Source organism: Acomys russatus, chromosome 15 (assembly GCF_903995435.1).
Source record: "Acomys russatus chromosome 15, mAcoRus1.1, whole genome shotgun sequence".
NCBI lineage: Eukaryota > Metazoa > Chordata > Mammalia > Rodentia > Muridae > Acomys > Acomys russatus.
The window spans coordinates 232,660-251,636 of record NC_067151.1 but is presented as its reverse complement, the minus strand read 5'-3'; the positions used below and the strand labels follow the sequence as shown (position 1 = coordinate 251,636).

The 18,977-nt window shown below is 37.6% G+C and overlaps 2 protein-coding genes across 5 annotated transcripts in view; one reads left to right on the top strand and one right to left on the bottom strand.

Moving 5' to 3' along the window:
- Positions 1–10,875, top strand: part of Gyg1 (glycogenin 1) — a 33,511-nt gene extending 22,636 nt beyond the window's left edge. For 2 of the 3 annotated variants that reach the window (XM_051156963.1, XM_051156965.1), the window contains exons 6-8: positions 7,877–8,096; positions 10,084–10,122; positions 10,373–10,875. In XM_051156963.1, the coding sequence (XP_051012920.1) occupies positions 7,877–8,096; positions 10,084–10,122; positions 10,373–10,546 (433 nt within the window). In that variant the 3' untranslated portion in view covers positions 10,547–10,875. The remainder of the gene's footprint in view (positions 1–7,876; positions 8,097–10,083; positions 10,123–10,372) is intronic. The other variant, XM_051156964.1, reaches the window with a different exon arrangement.
- Positions 1–18,977, bottom strand: part of Hltf (helicase like transcription factor) — a 674,625-nt gene that overhangs the window by 592,814 nt on the left and 62,834 nt on the right. Inside the window, exons 24-25 of one of the 2 annotated variants that reach the window (XR_007831908.1) lie at positions 18,121–18,201; positions 13,807–14,704 (exon numbers count right to left, since the gene is read on the bottom strand). Coding sequence is in view for 1 of the 2 variants with exons in the window: in XM_051156960.1 (XP_051012917.1) it covers positions 14,555–14,704; positions 18,121–18,201 (231 nt within the window). In the remaining variant the exon portion in view is untranslated. Of the gene's footprint in view, positions 1–13,720; positions 14,705–18,120; positions 18,202–18,977 lie in introns of those variants that run through there. The other variant, XM_051156960.1, reaches the window with a different exon arrangement.

The window sequence follows — 18,977 nt, the reverse complement described above, 5'->3', positions numbered from 1 at the left end:
TTAATCCCCTGAAAGATCTTTTCTCCTGTTGGTAGTACATATTTGGACTTCAGGTGTCCCATATTTCAGTGTGACCTCATCTCTGAATGTTTATCTCTGTTGGGTGTTCTGCCCCTGATCTGACAGCTGTCTACCCTGCTACCATGTGAGTTTTCATCAGCATAGAGAAAGCTTCCATATTAGACTTAACTCAGCCTCTCCCTATTAGGTTTTGTCTTTTTGTCTTTTTAAAAAAAAAACTTTTATCATTTCTAGAGCAAACCTTACAATCTAGAGCATGCTAGGCAAATACTTTATTGTTGTGCTACCCTCTTGGTCACCCAAATCAGCTTGGAAAGGTGTTCCGGTTATAAGCAAAAAGCAGATTTCACAGGCAGAACCTTGGTTGAAAATTAACATCTGAATTGGAGAGGGGCTCATGGAAGGAAAAACCAAGGAAAAACTTATAGGCCTTACCTCTTACTGCAGAACTATAATTTACTGATAGATTCTGGAAGAGGGAGCCATTTTCTTTAGGTGGTACCCAATGCTGAGCTGATCAGGATCCAGTGGATAGGATAGCTCCAATCTGTGATCACAAAGATGGTCTTTATCAAACTCATTGGGTCACTCACAAACATAACAAAAGCCATGAATGTGGCCAATTAGTAGGGGAGTATATAGGAGAGGGAGAGAAATAAAAGATAGTAGTAGAACAGTCAGAAGGCTATATGTACATCTATGGAATCGTTAAAGAATAAACTTAATTTTAAGCAAGTCAGACATTCAGAAAATAGACCTGAATGAGATAACACTATTAGAATAAAACATATAAATGTTTATATACACTACACAAGATGATGTAACCGATAAGAATCCTGAAGATTGAGCCTGGTGAGAAGGGGTACAAGGCCCGGAACAGAAAGGTACAAGGAGACAGCGTGAAGTGGTAGAGATGTAGAAAGCCATACAAGGAAAATATTTTCCAGGAAAAAAGAACACTTCATCTGTCTGAAATGCTACTGGAGATTAAAGGTATTGAATTGTAAAGGCCACTGGTGTACATGTATTAGAGCACTGGTGAAGCGACCCTGGCTAACGTATGACTAACAGAATGGAGGTTGTGAATGTACACAACTTTCCTACATATCCGCTTCTAAAAAGAACATGAGGGGGATGGCAGCTGAGTGGGGAAAAGAATACAGACATGTAATTTATTTCTAGCAATAGGAATGGCATGTGGGACATGGCATGAGGGGAGAGCTGAGAGTGATCTTTTTGATTAAATGAAAAGGGAGTGATCTAGTATTATACACATGGAGAGGTTGTGCTCAGAGAGCATCCCTCAAAAACATGAGGAAAATGGGTGTGTAATATGGACATGGACGTTGGCAGCTGAGGGCATGCACCGGTTTGATGAGTGAACAGTCAGCTGCTAGAGGCAGAGAGTCTTCTTGATATTCTGAGCCTTTATGGAGAAATGCTGGCCTGACAGCCAATGTAACTGAATAGACTCAGTCAAAGCTATTAAGTCTGCATTGAATGCTGATGTCCGGACTTCTAGGACACTAGAGAGGGTTCACTTGGCAAGGCATGAAAAAACTGAGTCTGTCATATTGTTTGAAGCTGTAAAACAGTTGTGTCTGAGGATACGCCAGGAATGCTTCTATATTTCACATTCTTCCTTCACTTGGTACACCACTCCAATGCAGGATTAAACATGCCTCATGAACACTTGCGCTTATGACTTTTTAAAAAAGATTTGTACTAAGCCAGGCTGGCCTTGAACTTACTATGTAGCCCATGCTGGCCTCAAATGTACAATAATCCTCTTTCTTAAATGCTGACATTTCAGGCATGAACCATCATGCCAGGCTCCTGACATAGACTAGATTTATGAAAGCTGTACATTTTGGTGAGGGGAGAGGCAGTTATCACTAGTGGGGAAGAGCTGTTGTGCAGCTGTCTCCACATGTGTGACTCTAAACAAGCATATGAGTGAGTGGTTATGAGACAGAAAGCATGAGCCATTTTGGAGTGGGCAAGGGGATGCCTGATGCCTTTGGTACATTTCCAGATGTGTACCATGCAAGTACTGCTTTCTCTTTATTAGCATCTCATAGAACATTGCATATAAAAAGTTAAATAATTTTTGTTAAATTGCTTCTAAGTGCGTCCTTCTGGATTAGTTCCTTTTTATTCTAAACAGCTCTGAAGCCTCATCTGTGTCACTGAGTACTGAACTAGCCATATAATGTCCATCTGATCTTTTGGTAACATCAGGTCACAGGGATTATTCCAACAGCTAACATAAGCACTATTGTTGCTGGCTTGGGTTCAAACTATGTCTTGTGATCTAGATGACTCCTTAGAGATTCTATCAAGTTAAAATTAGAATACTTATTTTAAGAAATGTGCGCAAGCTGATACAAATCCCCTTACTGGGTCAGAATAAATGGCTCTTGATAATTTAGAAACAATTGTACCAAACTTATTTAAATTCCTGGCTGGTGATTTTGTCAGAAAACCTCATTATTCTTGCCATAAGCTGGAGTCAACTGAGTGTTATGTTCTCACAGCAACATGCTACCTTCATAGCCACTGTTTCATTTTTGGAGTTTTGTTTGCTTGCTTGCTTGCTTTCTGCCAGGGTGTCTACAGTATACCTACTTGCCTTTGGTGGGGGAAAATACAAAAGCAGAGACAACCCTGACTTATCTGGTTGTAAATTGTGCACCCATACTTGTATTTGGGCTGAAATTATTTGTTCATTTATTTGTATGTTTGCAGTGCTAAAGCTTAAACCCAGAACTACATACTTGCCAGGTACCCTACTGAATGAAATTCCCATACCCCTAAAAGTTTTGAATGACTGAAAGCATTTTACCCTTACTTATGATCTTACTCTTGTTTCATTTTGATATGACTCTTGGATTTTTACAAATGAGCAAAGGATGGAAATATTTTTTCATATTTCAACTTTTTATTGATTTTTTTGTGTTTCACATCATGCACCTCAGTTCCAATTATTTCCCCTCCCCTCATATCAGTCCTCTTTGCAACCTCTCACTCAAGAGAAAATAAAAAACACAGAAATTAAAAGCAAAACAAAGCATGGAAAACATCTAGTTGTGGAAGCTGTAGTGTACCAGTGTGTCTCATAGTATACACCCATCTACACATCTCCAATTGCATGTGTAATTGGTCTGGGTCAAGGTCTCTGGCTTCTGTCACACCATCAGTATTGGATCCTCACTGGAACTTCTCCCAGTTATTCTGTTGTTGTCCTGTGTCATGGAGATCCCACAGCTTTGGATCTGTACGATCAGTCCCTTCACAAATTCCAAAAGTTCACACATCATGTAGATATTGAAGTGGGGCAACTCAGAGCCCTGGAATTGGGCCTGGGTGGTAGCTAAGCTGGTCAGCCTGCCAGCCCTCCTGCATCCACACCACCAGGGCAGTCTCTCCGGCACTGTTCCAGCTAGGCCACCCAATGTTGTTACCAGCCGGAAGCAAGGTTAGCTCTCCTGCCCTCAGGGCCAGCTTACCCATACCCACATCTCCAGAGCCAGCTCCATTGTGCTGCCCAGTCAAGGTGCTTGGTCCACTCTCTCAAATGCTGCAGCCAGTGATGGATGGGGACAAGCTGTCATGCTCTCATGACCCCCATAAAGTGGAAAGGGGTGAGGGAGAGGTGGGGAGGACATTATCTCCATCCCTGAGTCACCTCACAGCAGATGGGTGGTAGGGTCAGCTCTCCCACACACCTGCTTTTGGGCTGGCTCACCTGTGCTCCCCCCTCCCCCCAATGACGCTGGCTCCACTGTGTTGTGAGGTATAGGGCCTGCTTCCCCAAGTACTGACAATTTTAAGATCTGGGGCAGCTCTCTAAAGTTCTACAGCCAGTGAGAGGAAGGGCTAGTTCTGCATAGCCCTTGGATATGTATGTGGTCCTAGGTGGCTGCCCAGACCTGGTACATCCCCATGGTCTCTAGTAGTAATATGAGACACAGATATCAACTCTGAACCTTGCATGCCACAGCAGATGCACAACCTGCAACTTCACCATGGCTACAGGTGGTAGGGGCTACTCACAAAAAGCTATTCCTCTCCACCCTTGGGTTTCCATTTCAGTCTCTCTTCATAATGCTCATACTTTTCTGCTTCTCTTTCTCTTCCATCTGCCAACCACATACTTGCATATTGTAGTGACTCCCAATGCAGGTGGGACACGTGGATGGTGGGCCTCTGTGTGATCTTGCTACTGAGTTGCATGGCAGTAAGCTGGCCTCTAGGTATCTAAAGCCCACTGGTGTGGCATGGCAGTGGGCTGGTCTCTGGGTCTCCTCCTCCTGTGTTGTGTTGCATGGTGGCAAACAGGCCTTTGTGTGTCTATGGCCCACCTGTTCTGTACTGTGGAGGGCAGGTCTCTTTGGGCATCTTTCCCCACCAGCACCACATGGCATGGCCAGAAATTTAAGTCATTCTCCTATGACCAGAATGTAGATGTGAATAATTAACTAAAACTTGTATCCAGATGAATTGAAACCTTGGATACAAAACCAAACTAGTGTTTTACGACTTTTGCTTATCATTTTTGTATTAGATAAATAAAGATTATTGGATAAATATTTTAGCCTCCTTGGCTATTCTGCTATGTAGCTGGCAGACTGTAATATAGGTGAAGGAACACCTTAATTTTTGTGGCCATTGTGGGACCCTGATAGTACTCTTCACACCAAGATAGCCCTGCATGATTTTCAAGAAAGTTCTCTGCCTTGGTTACCTTATATAAAACTGCCTTCTTGCTCCCTCTGCTCTGTCACCCTTGAACAGCCCTTGGGCTAGACCAGACCAGCTGTTTAGTGACCAATGCAGGTGCCAGCTCTAACATGGTTTCTTTCTCTTGCTCTCCACTACCATCAATTTCTATAACTGTTATGTATGTGGTAGTTTATCTGACTATTAAAGAATGTAAACGTCCCCTTACTGCATAGAAATAAAGCTGGCCATGAGCCTCAGCTGGAAACAGCAGCAGAAGTCACTGCCTGAATGGCCTTGCATTATTCTCCCTTCTCCATGCTTTTCTCCACATGTACATTCCTCAGTCTCCAGGAGATATTTCTTGTTTTCCCTTAACTAGTCTGCCCCAATTAGCATTTTAGGAAAGGTACTGAAACCCTACATTTTGTTTTGTTGCAGAATCTGGTCACTGTGTCATGCTACTTTCCTTGATCCTGTTCATCTTCTTGTATGCAAAAATTTTTTTACATTAGGCCAGAAAGAGCAGTCCCACCCACACTGCTCCTTAAGCAGTGACTCTCAACCTGTCGAGACCCCTGTGGGGAATCAAACTACCTTTTCATAGGGGCCAAATATCAAATGTTTACATTATGACTCATATCAGTACCAAAAAAATAATTTTATTGTTGGGGGTCACCACAACATGAGGAACTATTTTTGAGTCTCACCATTAGAAAAGTTGAAAACCACTGCCTTAGAATCTTAATATCTACCGCAAATATGCTTATTAAGGAATTTAAGACTGCTTTGTCTATAAAACAACTATCTACTAGATGGTCAAATAAGTAAACATTTCAAAGGAAGAGGATGTTTCGAGTTTTAAAAAAGGAGGTTGTGATTTAGCTAATGAGTACTGGAAACACAGACTGATAAATGTAGATGCCAAGGCCTGGGCCACAGTGAAATGCAGGCCTGTGGCTATCTGCAGTGCCAGTGCTGTTGACATTTAAAAGTAAGACCATGGGCCTCAGCATGAATCCAGGGAGGTTGTGGGGTAGACCTGAAGATGACATACATGTTCCTGCCCATAGCAGAGGACTGGACAGTCTGTGTAGATGGGTTGGATCATTATGTCCTTTTCCCACAGGCACACTGAAGTCCCAGTTTGCAGGCTGAAGTACAGGAGAACATGTGGGGAGGCATGAGATGGCTGATGCCTCCTTTACCTTGGAATTCCCAGAACTCAAGTGTTCCCATTTCCCTGTGCTGTTTCTTGTGCTTGTCTTTATTTTATTTTAACTTTGAAAAAGATGCTCACTAGGCATTTGGCCTGGACTTGACCTTACAAGTAGTTGCGTAAGTAGACCTAGAATTGTAAATCCTTTTACTTTGTTCCCTCAAGCAGCCAGGGCTACATGCCTGTACAAATAAGCCCAATAGTTAATGAAACTCATCACCATCCTTTTTTAATGCATCTCCTACATGAATTTTAAAAATTAGATTTATTCCTTTTATTTGTATTTTGACTGCATGTCTGTATGGGTATCATATGCATGCTTGGTGTTCAAGGAAGTCAGAAGACATCAGATTCCTCTGGAACTGTAATTACAGGTAATTCTGAACTACCATATAGGTGCTGGGAATTGAACCCACTTCCTCTGAAAGAACAGTAAGTGTTCTTAACCACTGAGGCATCTCTCCGTTCCCTACTGTTGTTTTTAAATTCATAGACTTCTTTTGAGCCAATAAGGACCAGGCTTAGCTTTTATGCATTTAAAGGTATCACTTGTTGTGAAATTTGCTATTACAAAAAGTTGCATGTCAGAAAATGTGCAGGGTGAGGGTGGAGAGATGGCTCACTGATAAAGCCTGCTGTGTAAGCAATGAGGTCCTGAGTTTGGATCTCCAGCATCCACATAAAAAGCCAGGTGTGGGGATCTGTAACCCCAGTACTGGGGTAACAGTCCAACTATCTCAAATATCAACTAGAAAGCCATTAGGAAAGAGAGTGTTTTCCTCTGGTCCATGTTCACACAGGTACACATGTACAGATACCCACATTAAGATATATATATATATATATATATATATATATATATATATATATATATATATATATATATATATATATATATATAATATATACAAGCTGTAGTCTGTTTTAATCTTTTTCTTTCTTCTCTTTTCGTGTGTGTGTGTGTGTACATGCACACGTGCGTGTGTACCTTGGAAGCCAGGAGAGATTATTAGACCCCATTGAACTGTGTGTATTGTGCAGTGACTAGTATGGGTGCTGGGAGCTGAACTTAGGTCCTCTGCAAGAGTAATAAATGCTTTTAACCCCAAACCACCTCTGCAGGCCCAAACTGCAGAGTTTTAAAATACCACTCAAGAAACATCACAACATAGTGATGTAGATAATAATGTACTATATATTTTTAAAATGCTAGGATTTCCAAAGTTTTCACCAAAAGGAAATGATAAATTCTTCAGTAAATGTATGAGTACATTGTTCTAATTATGCAATGTGTACACATATCAAAACACGACATTACCCAATAAGCAAGAGTTTATTAGTTAAGGTCCTCTCAGGCCAGAAGAGACAGCTTTGATCCATTCTTAGCTGGAATTGGAGCCAGCCCTCAGATTTGACACAAATATCCTGTTTCCAGTTCTTCTGTAACTGATAGGCTATAGACAGCATGGCTCTGCAGTCAAGTGTATTAACTTCTCAGAAAGAGTAACCATAAACAAGCAAGTTCACAAGGCAATCACATTTCTGTCTTACATTGGCCAAATCAAGTAATATGAGCATGTTTAGTATGAGATAGCAAGGGCCACCTCTGTGAAGAAAGGGAGGAATGCCCGTTTACTGTTCATTCACCTCACTTAACATGGATGTGGACTGTTTCTAGTTTGTTGCTGAGACATTGCAAATATGTTGCCTTAGAGTGTGTGCCTAAGAGCTTAGCTCCTGGGAGGTAGAACATGAACATTTTCAAAGTGTCTCCTATTTTTACCGGGTAGCTTTCTTCCTAACTGCTACCACAGGATGAAAAGTGCACAACTGAGGCTACACACAGCCAAAGGGACTAATGACCTCTGTTACGATTCAGAATCCACTCACCCCTTCTATCTGTTCACTTGTCAGGTTTGGTACAAATGCCAAAGTTGTGCACTTTTTGGGACGAATAAAGCCATGGAATTACACTTACAATCCTCAAACAAAAAGTGTCAAATGTGAATCCCAGGACCCAAGTGTGAGTCACCCAGAGTTTCTGAACCTGTGGTGGGACATCTTCACCACCAGTGTTTTACCCCTGCTTCAACAGTATGGCCTTGTCAAAGACGCCTGCTCCTATCTAATGATGGTAAGTTCTGTTTTTCACTTTTACTTCAGGAAACTTAGTTCTGTACATTTAAAACTTGGTATCTTGATAGTACCCATCCATTCTTAGTAGTACTTTAGATAGAGGTAGTACTGTGTGGGAAAAACTGTGACCGTCTTAGAGCCAGGAAGTCATAACATCAGAGAAACAGCAAAAGTAGATTGTGTGGCAAATTACCTTAAATCCAAGAATATATGCTTTTGGAATTCTATAAGTTCACAAATTCTAACTATGAATTCTCGGTTGATTGTTAATAAAAATGATGCTTAGATGATTCTTAATATTATATATCTATATAAAGAGGGCCTAGGCTACACATGTAGCTTAGTAGGCAAATGTTTACACAGTATGTGCAAGCCCTACCTTCCATTTCCAGCACTGAGTGGGAGGGGTGGGGAGAATGCCACATTTAAGGTTTAGAAACCTCAGACCTTTAAATATATTTGTATTTGCTATTTGCTTAGAAAAAGGAACTTTGTGTGACAATCACAATAATAGGAATACATAATAAATACTGTAGGAATACTCTCATTTCTTGTTTTATTTTCCAAAGATCTTGAAATGATCCCTTTGTGGGAGGGAGATGACACTGTTAAGTTTTATAATAACAACCTTCATTAGCATGTTTTCTGATTTTAAAGGTACTTTTCTGAGGTTTGTTCTTCATGCTGAATTGGAAGAAGATGAAGAATGTTATTGTGCATATTAAGATATAAACACACACACAATTAATGAGTAAATGATGAGGTAATACTCAATACAGGTATGAGAAAGGGAGAAATAAATAGCATATTCTTCTTATTCAGTACTGTGTGTATCATAATACCTATTCACACAAGTATCTAGCAACATAGTAAGTCTTTAACTGGTTAGTACTAGTCTATTCACCTCTGTAGTTATTGTTAATATCCCCTTTATAGAGAAATTATAAGGCTTAGAAAAGTCGCAAAATTTTTACTCATGTAAAAGGTTCCAGTAACAACTAAAACTCAAACCCACTTCTCAAAGACTATATTATAGCAGAAGAAGGGAGAATTTTTTAAAGTACTCATCTATTTTGTTAGCTCCATATCAGGCTTGACTTCAGGGGCCTGTCTCTTAGGGACATTCACTCTAAACTCTAGTTACTATACTGTACTGTACTAAGTAATAGATGGTGATGTCTTTTAACAGCTGTGTTGCAAAGGGAGGGCTGATTTGATGTCCATAATTCCTTGCTTTGCCTACACTCTGATGTTCTGTGCCTAAATTCCTTGGAGCTTCAGTACATGGATTAACGGTAGTTCACATTTCAGTAAAAACTCTGTACCTAGACTTCTTGGAGTTTCAGTACATTTAAATATTCATCTACAGTTTCATATATCAGTAAAAACCCTTTATCTAAACTATTGGGAATTTCAGTATACACAGTTATATTTATGCCAACAAACCAAGTACAGAAAAATTGTTCCACCATTTTTTTCTGTTAAAAGCATTATGTATTTTTATCCATTCTTAGTCTCATAAGATTTCCAGTACTAATTCAGCTTAGAACTTTTGAATGACAGTACAGATTGTCTTTTATGGTACACTTAGTTGATTCAACAGCCATGGGTAATTGCAGTGACAATCTAACTTAAGGTAGAATAGATTAGGTGCATGTACCAAGAAAACATGAAGATGGGAAACAAACAGTTGTCTAAAACCAAGCAAATTATCAGAAGCTGCATGAATAGATGCCACTTGCAAACCAAATGAAAGCTTGAACAGAAAAATTTGGTACAGCCTCAAATCACTTAGCTTTCCTTCATATAACAATGACTTGAGTGTGCACTCTCTGTCTCTCTGGGTAAGTTCTCTGTGAAGCACAGTATATGAGGAATCATTTTGTTTAAGTTCTCAACCTTTCCAAGCCCACATGCATCAAGAATTTATGAGATTTGTGTTGCCTTGTCCATCCATCTTACACTTTCTACTGAACTGTTTGCAGCTTTCAGACTTGGCTTTCTCTTGTGGCTTCTGTAGAAAGGTATGCAGAACTTAAACATTAACCCTAATTACCTTGTTCTCCCAATGTTTTCACTGAGTCAAGAATTCTTCATTTTTTCAGGGAAAAAAAATCATATGGCCCCTTGTTTGTTTGTTTGTTTGTTTCATGTAATACTTTTCAGTTTATGCATGATGACTCATTTTTGGCTTTTCTCATGTTCTGTTTGTTGCTTTCTTTAAGTTCATCAAACTTCAGCTCTTAAGGTGCCTCTGATGACTCTCTCTTCTAGGAACATGTTTCAGGAGCCTTGTCAAACCTGGTCCTTGGGGAGGCCCCAGCTACACCACAGCCTTCTATGTCCTCAGAAGAAAGGAAGGAGCGGTGGGAACAGGGCCAGGCTGATTACATGGGAGCAGATTCTTTTGATAACATCAAGAGAAAACTTGACACTTACCTACAATAAAAGCACTGCCATTTTCCTGTGGACCCATCTATGTCTTAGGCACGATTCTAATACTTAGTATGTAAAGTCTGTTACAACTGTTAGAGGCGTTCACTAAACCTCACCAGATGATGGGTTTTATCAGGACAACAGGTGAGAAATGGGCAAATGTTATGAAGTAGTAATTCTGTTATATGGACAAGTATTCTCTTTAACCCTAGACATTTTCAGAAACTCTTAATTCTTCAGTTGACTATGTGTGTGATAAAAGAAAGCCAACATTTAGCTACTAAGATGGCTCGCTCAAGCGGTGCAAAACTTGACTCTCCATCAATCTCCCTTCAAAACAAGATATCTCCCCACATTTGCTTGTTGCACCCTTCACTAGACCTGCAATTTAGAATTGCTCAAAACCTGTCAAGAGATAATTTCATTTCAGGCTAAAATGGCTTTTATTAACACTGTGGGGTGATTCATAAGCCTACCAGCTAGTGTTAGGTCGCCAGTTATATGCACCATGAAGGCAGCATGCATTCTTTTTTGGTTCTATCTACTTGAAAATTGAGTGTGCTCTTTGATGGTACCTGTGGTAGCACCATGTATAACAAATAAAGACTTATTGACCTATCTTGGCTATTTGAGTATTTCACTATCTCACCCTTGGGGGGAAAATTTAGTAGTTTAAAAAATTTGTGTAATTAATTTCAAAACTATAAGCTTTCACACTGCTATATGCTTTAAAAATTACTTAAAACTTTAAAATGTATTCTTCAATGATTGTGACAGATCTGATCAATGGAGAAAAGTGAGATGAAAGGTACTTAGTCTATCATGTACTGCATCATCGGTGAGTATTCAGATAGTTTGATTCATGAAACCTTAAACTTACCAAGGCATAATATCAGTAACATACTCAGTAATTCTTCAGAATTATCAGATTCAATCCTGGACTCATTATCTCTAGTAGTTTAGCCAAAACAATACAAATATAAGTTTGTTAAACTTCTAGGTGCCTGAATCTCTGCATTCCTTCATTCATGGTAAAGCAAAGACCCCTAGCACCAAGAGTGTAGGCTGCAATGGTGGCAAGCTGTAAAGAGTAGGGCCTAAAACAGTATTTCATAACCAAAACAACATATCACAAATAATCATGCTGAAGAAAATAGAGAATACAAATGAGGAAAACAAGATTTAATTGACAAAAGCTGCAAGGACCTTTGTGACCTATCTCATGTAGTCCCTACTTTAATTTCTATAATATCCTATAGATATTCGTATTTGGTATGGTTGAATTAATACACAAGGGTTTGGATACCTAAAGACAAAAATGACTAGGAAGCAACTCGGGAGCTAGTTATAAGAACTCCTTAACTTATTTACTTAAATTATATTAGTGATAAAATGTCTCTGAGACACTTGGACTGGTAGACAATGAGTTGCTATGATCTTCCAAGTACAAGAAACATTCACCAAAATGAGTGAAGTGCCTCTGCCACTGCTCAGAACATGGAATGGAAGCACAGACCTCTTCTAGCCGACCTGGCTAAGTCATATGCTTCCTCCTCTTTGGCTTCCAAGTCTCTGGTAGAAATAAACATAATCCCATCTTATTTTTGTGGCTAAGCAGTATGTAATCCAAATATAGTATATGAGAAACAGTATGACTAAAAATATTTTCTAATTTAGAAAAGATTTATAAGCATCAAATTCTGTGAAATCAAGCACTGAGTTGTCATTTGTTCCCCATTTTTAATATAGCATAAGAAAGCAAGCTTTAAGGTGAAAAAGCTTATACAATGCTTAGGTTGTACATGGTAGACATTTAGTGAAGTTATAATTAGGAACAGTACACATTTATCACAAAACACAGCACAATAAATATAAAGGTGTAGCAACCTATGTGGCTTCAGTGTCACCAAGCATCCTACTATTTCTTTGGTAAGCTTCAGCTTTCATCACCTTCACCTTTCGTAGATGCCTTAAAGTGAGGTATTTCCTTACTGAAAAATCTTTCAAAATTGTTTCCAGGCACCTGAAATATCAAAATATCCCCCCAAAACTCTGAAAGCTTGTAATAAGATGTATTTTAAAAAATACACATTAACTCAAAAAGAAAATGGCCACTAACTGATGACACCAAAGAAGGTACATTTTTTTAGATATTTATTGATTTTTAACTTTAAAGAAAAATCCAGTTGGAAACACATTTGAAATACAGCATTTTCAGTACATTCTAAGTAGTAAAACAGTACAGCATAAAAATTTTCATTCCGGTGGTTTATACATCTTAGAATTAACTTTTTTATTAACACCACTTAACATACTAAAAACAAACTGCTTGACTGTTTGATTGTTCTGACTATGTTTTAAAGCACAGCTCTATAGTTTTTCTGGGTAAGAAGCACACTGTCTTCACTTTTGAGCCTAAGTTTGCCTGTAATTAAAATGGGTAAATTGGGGTCCTTTCTTGGTTGTATGGGTAAAAACCAGTTTAGGCTTAATCTCACTGTGTATGGGTACTGAAGAACTCTAATACCATATATAAGGAGACTCCATTTGTGTGTGGTATTAGTCCTACAAGGATGAAAAATCTATTGTCTCTTAACCCTAGCAGGCCAATCTCAATTATTCCACTTTCACTCCTACAGAAAAGTCTTTCTGAAAACTATACCTGTTTTGCCTGCTACTATGAGAAATGGAACTGACTAACCCTGGCTGGCTAACCCTGTTCCCTTGAAGCAATAACAGGTTGGGGAGGATTCAGTGGGTAATATATATGGCATACACTTTTAAAAATTATATCACTTCTTTTAGCCAGGTCTCTAGTAGCATAAATAAAATCTCAAATGTTCTTTAGTCTGTACCATAAACCATGAAGTTTTTCTTAGTCATCCCGTGTCTGAATTAAAAAAAAAAAATTACAGGAAAATAAAGCTATTGATTACCTGTCCTGACTGACTGTATGAAATATTACTCAAAGTCATCTATAATTCTGTGGCAATTAAAAAAAGGGGTGGGGTAGGGTAAGAGAAATGAATGTATCAATTGGTAAAATTCCAAAATTAAGGACTGATTCTAAACACACAAAGGCATTTTTATATCTGGGCTTAAGATGTCCTTAAGAGTTGAAATGACTTTGGGGTCATCCAGCTCAACTTCTATCCCACTTACCATACCTTTCACATATAGGTTTAGTCTTCTGTATTATAAGCACTTATAAAGTTACTTCCAAAAAACTTACATACATAAAAAGCATTTATAAAAATATCTATTTAAATTACATAACTTAGGCATTCAAAACACACCAGGTAGAACTCATGACTCATCACTACATACACCTTGTGATTCTATCATTACATTAAGTAATGAATGTAGTACACCACTTCACTAAAATAAAGACACACACTGCGTTGATACAGTCTCTTAACTTTTTCTAAACATATACTGCAACTCACATACATAAGGTATATGTCAATGAAGCTATAGAACATTTCAATTAATTTGCTTCCTGAACTTTGGTCTATCATTTACGGTTTGGTTATGGATGCAGTGACAGTGTTTAAACATCCAGTAACATCTTCTTTATAGTCTGTATACATTAGTTGTTAATAATTTACAAGGACTGTGGGTCCACTGTATCACCAATCAATGCCTTTGGTGAATAAATATTTCCAACAAAGAAAACTAACCAAGTGATAAAAGTATAAGCTTTGACCACACTTAAGCAAGAAGATGTGGAATACACGGGAGATGTAGGGAAATACTCAGCAAAGGCATTATGAAGAGCTGGAGAGCAAAGAAACTTCTATGAAAACCTCTTTGAGGACACCTTAAAATGGAACTTACTGCTATTTGAAGTATCATTAAAAACAGATTCATAAATGGAAGAGATGTATCAGTAATGCCACTTTATTAATATAAAATACACCCTCATGAAAAGAATATTCTCTAGATCTCATTCTTAAATCTCGGTTTTTCTCTGTAAAACTTAAGTATCTGTTCAAACTGACCTTACAAAAACTCCACATATTATAAATCAATTAAAGTTCTGATTTCATTGATTTTAGCTTGTTTCATTTCATTAGCATCATTTTTAGTTCCAAAAGCTCCAGCTGCAAGTTCTCTTTTTGTGTTTTGTATTTTCAACATATTTTCTTCAACAGAATCTTTCACAATGAACTTAAAAAAGAAAATAAGTGAAGTTGGTTAACTTTTCAGGTAACAAATGAAGTTTTTAATGCTCTTAAAAAAAAAACTTTACTAAGAAAATAAGACTATTCCTGAGCCACATGAAAGATGAACATGCTAATAACATTGCCCACTAAAATCATAAAGAATACATTTGAGACATGTGAGACAGTAATCTGTAGTTGAGCAGTACCCACATTTCAAAAGTGAAATGATTTTATATATATATATATGTGTGTGTGTGTGTGTGTGTATAGATAGTTACTGCAGTAATAAAAGATTATAAAAATTTACTGAAATATACATATAAAATCTTTTAATCATCTTTTCAGGCCAGTTTACAATGGAACTCTTTGCTGTTTGAAGTATCATTAAAAGAAGACTCAGCTATAACACAGCTTCTTTTGTTATTGCAGTAATTAGGAAATTTTATAGCATTTTTAGGAATATTTTATTTCAAATTAATATGTGTGCATACATACACACACACACACACACACATTTCCTCTCAGTTTCTCAACATGTCGTGAGGATATTGAGAACATATGGAAGAGTTGAGCATGGCTTCCTTTTCTCACACAAAGAATATGACTGGAAGCACAGAAGTTATATACCTCCCCTACAATTACCACACGAAAATATCACATACACAAAATTATATAGGTATACCTGTAGCTAGAATATTAGCAACATGTACTTCGCATTATATCAAGAGTTGAGAGAGAGCATATGAGGAGGTACATGTCAATGTGGCAACAGACAATTAAGAAACTCTTGATAACATTCAACATTTCTGATAAGAATTTTAAAAAGTAATAAAATCCTCACCTAGGAATAAAAGGAGGCCTAAGTGTTATTCATGATCTCTAGCAAAATCTTCCTAGGAAATCATTTAATGTAATATAATAGAGTACTCCTAACAAACACTACAAAATATCCTAGTTACTGCAGTAATAAAAGATTATAGAAATGTACCGAAATACATTTAAAAAATGAGATACACTATTTAATATGTTTCTGTACAAAACCACTTCTTATTGCTGTAGATGACAGTTATTCAATGTAATTATAAATTTAGTAAATTCTGAGGAATATTCCACAAGTAAAATATAAAGATACAGATTCAAATTTCCATAGTAATAGACATAAAACAAAAACTTCAAAATGAACATTAATGAGAACACCACCAGATATCTAAACATACTTTGTAGACTCAGTCTGTAGACCTAAGTCAAGCTGCTGCAGAACCTATATTTGAAAAGCCAAGCATGGTACAATACGCTTATACTACCAGTCCTGGAAGGTGGAGGATTCACTGGCCAGACAGCCTAGCCTATTTGGAGAGTGTTCCAGGCCAGGAAAACCCCATTTCTAAAAAGGTACATGTACTTGAGATACATACTCTAGGCTGCCCTTTGCCCTTCATGTGCGCACACACACATACAAGGTGTGTAGTGTGTATAGGGTGAGGGCCAGAAGAGGCTGTTAGATGATCCCCTGGAGCTGCAGTTGTAGGTGGTTGTGAGCTGCCTAACTGGGTGATGTGAGCCAAGTCTGTGTCCTCTAAAACAGCAACAAGTACTCTTGTCTTAAAGCCATCTCTCTAGCTCCCAACAAAAGCATTCTTTACAAATAAATAAATCAATGAAAAAATTATAAATTATTACTCTGAGAACAGGAAGACATCCAGGAAAGAGAATAGACTAGAAAGAAATAGACCACTACACACATTTCCTACTAGTTGAAGAAAAGACTATGGGCTTTTCAAAGCAAAACAAACTCCCAAACCACAAAATGTGACAGAACAGCTTCTTCATTTGGAAAAGGAATAAGCAGAAGCATTTCACAAAATATAGCATCTTCCTACAAGAATCATTAATACAGAATAATTTTTTAAGTGCAAATAAAGCCACAAGTCATAAGACATTAAAAGCTAATATAAACAAAGAATGTTTTGATATTTGATAAGGTAAAGGGCTCCCATAATGCTCACTGCTCTGTAACTACAGAAAAAAGGCTATAGAACAACATGTTTAAATAAAAATAGAAAAGATTTGAAATCAGAGAATTTTAAAACTTTTTCTTAACAAAAAGCTCAGGAAGTTTACAGACAAGAGCTGGAGACAAACCATTTTCAACATATACAATAATCTAAAATCAAAATGCAAAGAGTCCCTGACTCTGTAAAGCTGTATTTGCACTACAAGAAAAAGCAAAGAAGAAACGAACAAGTAGTTCATAGAAGGAAAAAAAAAAAAAAAAAACTATGAATGAGCAGAAGACATATGAACTAAGTTGAAGGCCTATGTTTAAGATAAATGCAAATTAGTACATGTTCATTTGCTTATGACCACAAAATTTATATAGCTCCATATGTCATAAAGACTATTATTGTTTGCTTTTTGTTTTATTATGCTAGCGATCAAACTCGAGGCCTTCTGTAGACTAAGCTTTCTGTCCATGAGCTACAGCCCCAGCAGCACTACAAGGCTTAAACTGAATGCAACTTGAAGTTATTTAGTAACAATTCTATGTTCCCAAGTATAGTTTGTGAATCTGCCATGAAGAAATACTGGTATATGTGCACAAAGATATACGTATAGCAGCTTTCATGACAACACTTTTTATTACAAAGCTTAAGACTATTTAGTCATGCTGCATCTGTGTGCAGGTGCTGTTGAGGACTCTGGTTTGCAGACAAAGCAGAATGGTGGCTGTGAGTGGCTGCGCAGTGGCGAGCAATGGGGAGTATAAAGGAGTATATAGTGTGTACAGAACGAACGATTCTGTTAAGCACAACAGAGTTCTGCAGATGGATGGTGATGGTGACTGCACACTGTGAATATTCCTAATGCAACTGAACTGTGGGTTTAAAATAATGGTTGAAATGGTAAATGTGTATACATTTTACCATAGTAAGGAAGTGTTGATATAAATGCTACAGACAACAAATCTTTAATACATGTTTAAGGTAAAATAATGTTATAAAATAATAAAGTATTACCCCATTTTTTCAAAAGTTTTTAATGTTGAGATATATACATGAATAAGAATATGTAACTACAGAGAAAATGAAAACACCTTTGAACATGTTTGAAACTATGAAAGAAGAAAAAGGGTGTGTTTTACATTTTCTCCACAATTCTACTTCAATCATGACAGTAATGTATTCATATATACCTGTGTTACTTTTAAAAAGCAAGCCCGGCATGGTGTCGCACACCTTTAATTGCAGCACTTGGGAGGCAGAGGCAGGTGGATCTTTATGAATTCGAGGCCAGCCTGGTCTACATGGACAGCCAAGGCTGCATAGAGAAATTCTGTCTCAAAACACAAAAACAAAACAAAACAAAAAAGTTACTTTAAAAAAACAAACATATTCTTAAAATACATAATTTAAAACTCACTTTTGTGATGATAACTTCTTGCTTCTGGCCAAGTCTATGGCATCTGTCAAAGCACTGATCTTCGGCAGCAGGATTCCAGGCCTAGGGAGAACATAACTGTGTTACTACTGCTCTGCTGTGTGAGTCTTCTGCTCTAGTGCCTCATCTCAGTATGTGTGCATGCCACCTTTTCTAATTGAATTCAAATACTGATATTACAAATGTACCTGGAAGAAAGCTATTTCCCAATCACTATGAAGACAGGTAGCCTTTTCCTCATGTATTGCATGACCCCTTCCAACATTAGCTAAGAATCTTATCTGAAATATTTAAGACCTGTACTTTAAAGTTCAATTTTTCAGATTTTGGAATGTTTGCGTAAATCCATAATCCAAAACTAAAAGTCCAAAACTTTTTGAAGTTCTTGACAGTACTCTCAAACAGATCCAAGTTTTAGAGCATCTCAGATAGGGATGTTCAGCCTGTGTCCAACAAAAGTCTGGTAGGTGTGGCAGGAACAACATATCGATTTGCCAATTAATCAGAACACCTCTGACTTTTCAGTGTAAAGTCAAGTTATACATTCTCTTGGATGGTTTAAATGTTCACACAAAAGATCTCATTCTTGGACTCTCATAAGAAAAAGTCTCTCCTCTTTTGCTGAGAATTGGCTTTCTTGATATATTTTCTGTTTTTCCCTATTGATATAATACAAATATAAAGAAGTTTCAGAAGTAGCCAAAGTTTCCTAAAAGCTGTTTTAGACTTATTGATACAACCATATGTATCTGTGTTTGAAATCAGCTGGACTTGAAAAATATACTTTAAAAGTACAGGAGTTCTTTCTTAAGATCAAGAAAATGATGCAATAAAGCAAA